The sequence below is a fragment of the Oncorhynchus kisutch genome, linkage group LG11 (assembly GCF_002021735.2).
Source record: "Oncorhynchus kisutch isolate 150728-3 linkage group LG11, Okis_V2, whole genome shotgun sequence".
Taxonomy (NCBI): Eukaryota; Metazoa; Chordata; class Actinopteri; order Salmoniformes; family Salmonidae; genus Oncorhynchus; species Oncorhynchus kisutch.
The window spans coordinates 12060318-12070451 of NC_034184.2; the positions used below are offsets into that span (position 1 = coordinate 12060318).

The following is a 10134-nucleotide window of genomic DNA, read 5'->3' on the forward strand; positions in this document are numbered from 1 at the left end:
CCCGCAATATGAAACTTTTCAGGGAAGTTAGGAACCAATATACAGTCAGTTAGGAAAGCAAAGGCTAGCTTTTTCAGACAGAAATTTGCATCCTGTAGCACTAACTCCAAAAAGTTCTGGGACACTGTAAAGTCCATGGAGAATAAGAGCACCTCCACCCAGCTGCCCACTGGAGGCTTCCTCATGATGCCATCTATTTTATGAAGTGCACCAGTCCCTCCTGCAGCAAAGCAACCCCACAACATGATGCTGCCACCCCCGTGCTTCACGGTTGGGATGGTGTTCTTCGGCTTGCAAGCCTCCCCTTTTTCCTCCAAACATAACGATGGTTGTTATGGCCAAACAGTTCTATTTTTGTTTCATCAGACCAGAGGACATTTCTCCAAAAAGTTTGATCTTTTTCCCCATGTGCAGTTGCAAACCGTAGTCTGGCTTTTTTATGGCAGTTTTGGAGCAGTGGATTCTTCCTTGCTGAGCGGCCTTTCAGGTTATGTCGATATAGGACTCGTTTTACTGTGGTTATAGATACTTTTGTACCTGTTTCCTCCAGCATCTTCACAAGGTCCTTTGCTGTTGTTCTGAGATAGATTTGCACTTTTCTCACCAAAGTATGTTCATCTCTAGGAGACAGAACGCGTCTCCTTCCTGAGTGGTATGACGGCTGCGTGGTCCCATGGTGTTTATACTTGCGTACTATTGTTTGTACAGATGAATGTGGTACTTTCAGGCGTTTGGAAATTGCTCCCAAGGATGAACCAGACTTGTAGAGGTCTACAATTTTTGGCGGATTTCTTTTGATTTTCCCATGATGTCAAGCAAAGAGTCACTGAGTTTGAAGGTAGGCCTTGAAATACATCCACAGGTACACCTCCAATTGTCTCAAATGATGTCAATTAGCCTATCAGAGTTTTCTAAAGCCATGACATCATTTTCTGGAATTTTCCAAGCTGTTTAAAGGCACAGTCAACTTAGTGTATGTAAACTTCTGACCCACTAGAATTGTGATACAGTGAATTATAAGTGAAATAATCTGTCTGTAATCAATTGTTACAAAAATTACTTGTGTCATGCACAAAGTAGATGTCCTAACCGACTAACCGATGTAAATTTCCGACTTCAACTGTACATACAGCATCCCTTTGATCGTTGTATAATTTCTTCTCTCATCTACGTGCTATCCTCCTCTCACCTTATCTCTTCGCTTGTGGACTTCAGTGCACAATATGTCAGCTGTCTGTGACCAGGCAAAAAAAACTTTCCAAGCCAAACCATCATATCATAACCGCTACCTCCATTGTTGTCACCATATTATAACATCAGTGGTGTAAAGTACTTAAGTAAAAATACTTGAAAGTACTACTTAAGTAGTTTTTGGGGGTATCTGTCATTTACATTACTCTTTATATTTGTACTTTTACTTCTTTTACTTTTACTTTTTCTTTTCTTTTTACTTTTACTACTTTTACTACTTTTACTACTTTTACTACTTTTACTTCACTACATTCCTGAAGTAAATCTTGTACTTTTTAGTCCATGCATTTTCCCTGACACCCAAAAGTACATGTCACATTTTGAATGCTTAGCAGTACAGGAAAATTATAAAATTCATGCACTTATCAAGAGAACATCCCTTGTCATTGCTATTGCCTCTGATCTGGCGGACTCACTAAACACAAATGCTTAATTTGTAAATGATGTCTGAGTGTTGGAGTGTGGCCCTGGCTATACATAAATTAAAGGAAGAAATTTGAAATTATTTATACTTTTACTTTCAATACTTAAGTATATTTTAGCAATTACATTTGCTTTTGATACTTAAGTATATTTAAAACCAAATACTTTTAGACTTTTACTCAGGTAGTATTTTTTACTGGGTGACTTTCACTTTTACTTCAGTCATTTTCTATTAAGGTATCTTTACTTTTACTCAAGCATGACATTTGGGTACCTTTCCCACCACTGTATAACGTCAGTCAACATAGCTACTAGAACTAACGCATGAGTAAATCTGCTACAATCATGCAGTACAGTGTATAGTCACCAAGGAGTTTAACAGTTACACTGGCGGGTCCCGGTGGCAATGTACAAAACCAAAAGTTCCATTGTTGGATAGCCATAGCCAGTTAGCTAACACAGTATCCCTCTGTGTTTGAGATGGTTGTTTGAGTAGGCTAAACTAGCTAGCTGCATTTGCTAAGAAAGTGAAAAAATACTAAATCTCTCTCTCTCTGTTGCTTCTCCTTAATTTTTGAAGAAAAGTAATTTGTTAAAACTGTTAAACTATTGTCTTTCACTGCACTGCAGTGCTAGCTTGCTGTAGCTTATGCTTTCAGTACTATATTCCTTCTCTGATCCTCTGATTGGGCTCTGATAGGTTGGAGGATGTCTTCCAGAGGTTGTCATAATTACTGTGTAAGTCTATGGAAGGGGGTGAGTACCATAAGCCTCCTACGTTTTGTATTGAAGTCATTGCACCCAGAGGAGGATGGAAACTAGCCGTCATCCGGCTACACCATGGTGTTACCCTACAGAGTGATATTGAGGCTACTGTAGACCATTGCAAAACATTGTGTTTGAAATCAACTATTTGGTGGCGTGAATATATTTAGTAGAGTTTTATCTAAAAACGTTTTAAACGTTTCACTATTTACATGTTTCTGAAATTCACTGAGGAGGATGGTCCTCCCCTAAGGAGCCTCCACTGATACAAACACACATTCTTATTAGCTCGCATGACGAAAACAGAGTCTACATAGCTACATTTCAATATGGCTAGTACAACAAGACCATTTTGACTAGCAATCTTTTTGATGTGGTTATATAAATGGCTAAGCAACAACATGTCTGTCTCAACTGTCTCAGCCTCCAGTATTTATGCTGCAGTAGTTTATGTGTCGGGGGGCTGGGGTCAGTTTGTTATATCTGGAGTACTTCTCCTGTCCTATTCGGTGTCCTGTGTGAATCTAAGTGTGTGTTCTCTAATTCTCTCCTTCTCTCTTTCTTTCTCTCTCTCGGAGGACCTGAGCCCTAGGACCATGCCCCAGGACTACCTGACATGATGACTCCTTGCTGTCCCCAGTCCACCTGGCCATGCTGCTGTTCCAGTTTCAACTGACCTGAGCCCTAGGACCATGCCCCAGGACTACCTGACATGATGACTCCTTGCTGTCCCCAGTCCACCTGGCCATGCTGCTGCTCCAGTTTCAACTTCCACCTGACTGTGCTGCTGCTCCAGTTTCAACTGTTCTGCCTTATTATTATTCGACCATGCTGGTCATTTATGAACATTTGAACATCTTGGCCATGTTCTGTTATAATCTCCACCCGGCACAGCCAGAAGAGGACTGGCCACCCCACATAGCCGGGTTCCTCTCTAGGTTTCTTCCTAGGTATTGGCCTTTCTAGGGAGTTTTTCCTAGCCACCGTGCTTCTACACCTGCATTGCTTGCTGTTTGGGGTTTTAGGCTGGGTTTCTGTACAGCACTTTGAGATATCAGCTGATGTACGAAGGGCTATATAAATACATTTGATTTGATTTGATGAAAGTATTCATAAAACATAAAGGAAAGTTAAGCTTACAGATAGTGACAGCATACGGGCTATGAAAGACAGGATGACAAAGGATGGAAGATGATTACATTCAGGATTGTCAAAAACAGTAGATAGCTAACAACAACCAACTACTTCCTGTTTTGTCTTCTTCTGTGGTCCTGAAAAGACTGTGTAGTCTGGCAGTAGTGTTGTGACTACTTATTTACTGCCAACATCAAGTTGTAAAACTCTCTACCTGATTACTACTGGAAGCACTACTGTTTTTCCTACTGAACACTACAAAACTCTACTTGAGTAGTGCATATACAACAAATTCACCACAGAATCCCCACAAGTCTCTACATAATCACTACTGCACAAATAGGTTTTGTCTAGTAATTCAGTAGTCTTTTTTTCATGAGGGGTCACCTACTTAGAACAAAAAACAATTAAGTAAATATGATGTTTCCAGAATTAATGTGTAGCTCGTCATCTTTTCACCTTGTTTTTGAGATGACATTGACACACTCAGGTTGGTATACATAGTTCAGTCACTACAATACGGTCGTAAACAGTAGCAAATTAACCTGAGGTCTTTTAAAATAGGGCCTAATAGAGCTGAGGGCCACCCAGATGGTGAGTACTGCAGGCTGCTGATAGCAGCAGGTCTATGGAGATAAACACACACCGGCATTCCTGCTCCAGATGCTAACAGCGCTACCGCTAGGCTAAGGTGCGATCAAAACAAACAGCAAGTCGCTTAGCTCGCCTCTGCCAACCTGGCTGCCCTTGGAAACCATACAAAGACCAACAGCATCTGATAAAGAACAAACACAACAGTTGAAGTGGTATACACTCTAGTACATAGTCTCACTTTAATCTTGCGAGATAAGGCTGACCAGGTTAATGTGTGTGTGTGTCCCCCTCTCTCCCTCCCTAACCTCCCTCCCTCCTTCTCTCTCTCTAGTGTGTGGCCTCCTTTTAGCATTTGTGTTATAGCCAGAGAGTCCTACAGAGTTCTGTGACTACAGGCCAGTGTTCGAGAATGTTAACAGGATGTCAATGGAAGCTGGGACAGGTCCAGCATGGATCCCATTAGCCTGATTGACCAGAATTAAACATCCACTTACTGCTGAGTACACACTACACAAACAGACTGGCACGTATATATGGCAGGCCAAAATGATCACTGTAAAAAAAAACTAAGAGCAAAATCATCAAATGAAATAAATATAATTATTTAATTGTAGTGGGTTGTAGTACTAGTTGTAAAGAAAAGTGTCACTTCCTTTATATCCTTTATATAAAGTATAGAAACGTGGCACAATGCTGTCCTATGTAACTGATCGGTCACTGTGGGAGTCGTTCAGAACAAAGAGGAAGACAGGAGAGAGAGCCCGTGGAGATGAATGTGTAGAAAAGCTGGATCCCAGTGGAGATGTTGTTCTTTGATGTGTTCTGTGTCACCTGTTGACCTCTTATGTTGTAATATTAATATCAACATGCTACAGGCCTAATTGGGGTGAGCCAAATAAATATTTTCTACGTTGTTTATTTCTTTAAAAGAAATGTCTTTATGGAACCAGATCATATTGAGATGAATATCAAAAACCTAATACATTCATAATCTTCTTTTTGCATGGTGTATTACATTGCATGAGTGTTCTCTATATGCCTGATCCTCATATCCCTTCATATCGAGGTGTAGTAGGGAAAAAAGAGGGGATCTGTTGTAAAAACATATGTCATGTTTTCAGTATTAGCCCCATGGCACATTTGTGGTGGGGGACATCAGATTTGGATCAGAGAGGAGTTTGTTCCCCACACAGCTCAGGCCAGAGCCCTGCAGTTAGAGACCAGAGAACAACCACGTCAACGACAGCCTTCAGGATGTCTCAAATGGCACCCTATTCCCTATATAGTGCATTCATTTTGAACATAGCCCAAATGCACTGCATAGCAAATAGAGTGCCATTTGAGACCCATCCTCAGTCTCTATCACATGGCTACGCTACAGGGGGGAACCATCCGTGGAAATTAAATGAGGGATTTTCTGAAGACTTGGAACATTCCTCCATGCTTGGATTTCTAAAACATAAACCCGCCGTGAGATTTGAATCCCCTCATTTTAAATTAAATGAAGGGATCCTTGTTTGAGGAAAGTTGGAAGGATTCCTGTTTTGTATTTTAAAATGAAACTTCTGGTAATCCACTTTAGATAGTGTCCCAGCATATGGTTCCAGCTGTGAAAGGACACATTTTTGGAGACTAATAGCTGTCCTTCATCTCACAATCAGAGCCTTTACTGCCTACCTGGGTGTCAGTCTATTTCTCCTTTGTTGGCTAAAGCAGAATCAGACTGTTGCTAGTCTGTTGGGGAGTTTCTTGCAGCTTCAGGGGTATACAATACACAGTATATGGCATAGTATATTTGTCCAGGCAGCCTGGGGGAGAGCGCACTCAGCCCAGCTCTCAGCCCAGCCTCCAACAGCCTTGTGAAGGAGGAGGAAGTCCTGAGGAAATGACTTTTCACTGGTCATTATGGCCTTGTGGTTTGCCTTAAGCACCCACTCATTGACTTCCTTTCCATCTGACATTTCAGTGAGGCCAGCCTCTAATGTAGGTGTTTATATTGATGTAATCACAGACCTAACCAACTACTTACAAAGCTAAATCAGAGGCTCTCAAGGCTGCAGAGCATCAAAGAGACAATCAGAACACACAAATAACACAAGGAATATTAATATGTTGTCACAATTTGTAATATAGATTGGGACGCAGATCTGGTCATGTTTATGATCTGGTCATGTACCCCCCACCACCCTGCCTGACACCACAGGACATGGAGATCTATCTATCTGTACCCCCCACCACCCTGCCTGACACCACAGGACATGGAGATATATCTATCTGTACCCCCCACCACCGTGCCTGACACCACAGCACATGGATATATATCTATCTGTACCCCCCACCACCCTGCCTGACACCACAGGACATGGAGATATATCTATCTGTACCCCCCACCACCCTGCCTGACACCACAGGACATGGAGATATATCTATCTGTACCCCCCACCACCCTGCCTGACACCACAGGACATGGAGATATATCTATCTGTACCCCCCACCACCCTGCCTGACACCACAGGACATGGAGATCTATCTATCTGTACCCCCCACCACCCTGCCTGACACCACAGCACATGGAGATATATCTATCTGTACCCCCCACCACCCTGCCTGACACCACAGGACATGGAGATATATCTATCTGTACCCCCCACCACCCTGCCTGACACCACAGGACATGGAGATCTATCTATCTGTACCCCCCACCACCCTGCCTGACACCACAGCACATGGAGATATATCTATCTGTACCCCCCACCACCCTGCCTGACACCACAGCACATGGAGATATATCTATCTGTACCCCCCACCACCCTGCCTGACACCACAGGACATGGAGATATATCTATCTGTACCCCCCAAGCCAGGTTCCAAAGGTTATTAAAGTCTGTTTCATCACATGCAGGAGGATAGGATTGAGACTGGGTACATAGAAACAAGATTTACTTCATGGGTCACAAGAAATTCCCAGAAGCTTTTGGTGGGTCCATTTGCCAAATATTTGGGAACCACTAATCAAATCTCTCCTCTCCTCTCCTCTCCTCTCCTCTCCTCTCCTCTCCTCTCCTCTCCTCTCCTCTCCTCTCCTCTCCTCTCCTCTCCTCTCCTCTCCTCTCCTCTCCTCTCCTCTCAGAAACCTGATGCCTCGGACGTTGGAAAGCCAGATCACTATGGAGAAGACACCTAGCTACTTCGTCACCAAGGAGGCTCCTCGCCGTCTCTTCGCCCTGAGTCGTCACACCAAGCTGATTGTGGTGGTCCGAGATCCTGTGACCCGGGCTGTGTCTGACTACACCCAGACACTGTCGAAACAACCCGGCCTTCCATCCTTCCAGAGCCTGACCTTCCGGAACTCAACCATGGGCCTCATCGACACCTCCTGGAGCGCCGTGCGCATCGGGATCTACGCCAAGCACCTGGAGAACTGGCTGCGCTACTTCCCCCTCTCGAAGTTCCTCTTTGTCAGCGGCGAGCGGCTGGTGACGGACCCGGCCGGGGAGATGGGCAGGGTGCAGGACTTCCTGGGGCTGAAGAGGTTGGTCACAGACAAACACTTCTACTTCAACCAGACCAAGGGTTTCCCCTGCCTGAAGAAGCCTGAGGGGAGCAGCAGGCCACGCTGTCTGGGGAAGTCTAAGGGAAGGCCTCATCCACAGATCTCTCCAGAGGTGCTGCTCAGGCTCAGGGAGTTCTATAGGCCATTTAATATGAAGTTTTACCAAATGACAGGCCATGACTTTGGCTGGGACTGATGTAAATGGGATGGGATAGAGCATAGACATGGGTCTCCAGAGGATAAGACAGGCCCTGTACTGGCCACTCAACCTGATGTTTTACCAGATGACAGGTCTTCGTGACTTCGGCTGGGACTGGCGGGAACAGGCTAGAGTTGTGCTACCATTGTAACCAAACCATGGGAGAGACTGATAGCATCTTTTGGTTATAAAGAGAGGCATTAAAACTCCTTGAATAACAGATGTGATTTTTCTTGTATGATTGTTGTGTCACTGCAATGTAATACCATTTTTATATTCTGACAAAACTGCTCCATGAGCCTGACAAATCTTTTCATCTGAGAAATGAATCCCGAATATGCTAATACTATTTAAATAAGATAGACTACAATAAGCCAAGTGCATTTCCTGAATAATTTTAGTAATCACAAATGATTTACTGTTGTCCCATTTTCCGGTTTTAAAATGCAATCCCAACGATGTTTAGGTGACATTTTTTATTAAAAGAAGACTATTGCTGGGATAAATGCTGGGATAAATGCTGGACAATGCTCTTTTTGGGGGGGGGAAATATATATTGGTTGGTTTACTCTATGTGCTGTAAAATTGCTATTATTTATGTTGCAAGAGTATTGCTATTGAACATTTCTGATATATCCTATATGTGTATCTGTGGTTTTCTGCATTGTGTTTTTGTTTCAAACCAAACTAATAAACTGTACCTCTCTGACTGTACATTTCTGGAAAGCATCATTTATCAAATTACAATGTTTTATCTTCTACTTCTGTATTTCAAAATGCTGATATTTTACTAAAGCTTGTCTTGTTTTCATCAAATAAGTCAACATTTCAGAATAAAATACCTTTCTATGAAATATCCACACCATGTGATCTACTGTTGTCACGTCAGACCAGTCTTCCAGCAGATGTGTAGAGAGAGGGGAAGTAGGGAGGTGGTGTGGGTCATATGGCCCTGTAGAGTCCAGGGCTAAATTTGAAGTTAATGCAAAAAGGAAGCTTTCTGATGTGTAAGCAATCAATTGGCCGGGGTCATTGGAGACATTTGGGATGGTCATTTTTGACCCCTGATTCCCCATTGACCTGTTGGCCTCACCATCATAAACTGCTGACCACTCCAGTGCTGCGGCGTTGGCCAGTGGAGCCACCCAGACACACTCCCTGGGTGCTTCCCAAATGGCACCCTATTTCTTATATAGTGCACTTTTGACCAGAGCCATTGTCAAAAGTAGTGCACTATATAGGGGATAGAGTGCCATTTGGGACACAAATATACTCCCTATTCTAGAGGATCCATTAATATTGCAAACTTAACCTCCGGGACCCGGGGTGAAGGAAGATGGCTGAGCAGAATCAATAACTGCCTGTTTAGTTTATAGGCTCTGGGATATGTGCTTATACCTACCATGTCCCCGTGTCAAGGTGATTTAGACCAGGGTCGGCCCCAGGTCGCTATCACACATTTGTAAAATATTACTTAACGTGTGATTTATCATATATATGCATGAGGATATTCATATTGGTCTGTGATATTGGTCCGTGGGCACTTATCTTTACTGGCCTTCAGACTAATATATAGTACCAGTCAAAAGTTTGGACACACCTAATCATTCAAGGGTTTTTTGTTTTTTACTATTTTCTACATTGTAGAATAATAGTGAAGACATCAAAACTATGAAATAACACATACTTGTAGTAACCAAAAAAACTGTTATTTTAAATTTGAGATTATTCAAAGTAGCCACCCATTGCCTTGATGACAACTTTGCACACCATTGGCATTCTCTCAACCAACTTCACCAGGTAGTCACCTAGAATGCATTTCAATTAACAGGTGTGCCTTGTTAAAAGTTCATTTGTGGAATTTCTTTCCTTCTTAATGCGTTTGAGCCAAACAGTTGTGTTGTGACAAGGAAGGGGTGGTATACAGAAGATATAACTATTTGATAAAAGACCAAGTCCATATTATGACAAGAACAGCTCAAATAAGCAAAGAGAAATGACAGTCCATCCTTACTTTAACGGTTAAGACATGAAGGTCAGTCAATACGGAACATTTCAAGAACTTTTAAAGTTTCTTCAAGTGCAGTCACAAAAACCATCAAGTGCTGTGATGAAACTGGCTCTCATGAGGACCCCAACAGGAAAGGAAGACCCAGAGTTACCTCTGCTGCAGAGCATAAGTTCATTACAGTTACCAGTCTCAGAAATTGCAGTC

General features: G+C 42.7%; 1 protein-coding gene across 1 annotated transcript in view; it reads left to right on the plus strand.

The window, feature by feature from the left end:
* The window catches only part of LOC109898941 (heparan sulfate glucosamine 3-O-sulfotransferase 6-like), a 34282-nt gene extending 25649 nt beyond the window's left edge, over positions 1–8633 (plus strand). Inside the window, exon 2 of the mRNA XM_031835286.1 lies at positions 7298–8633. Coding sequence (XP_031691146.1) covers positions 7298–7916 — 619 coding nt within the window. The 3' untranslated portion in view covers positions 7917–8633. The remainder of the gene's footprint in view (positions 1–7297) is intronic.
* The last annotated feature ends 1501 nt before the right edge of the window (positions 8634–10134 follow it).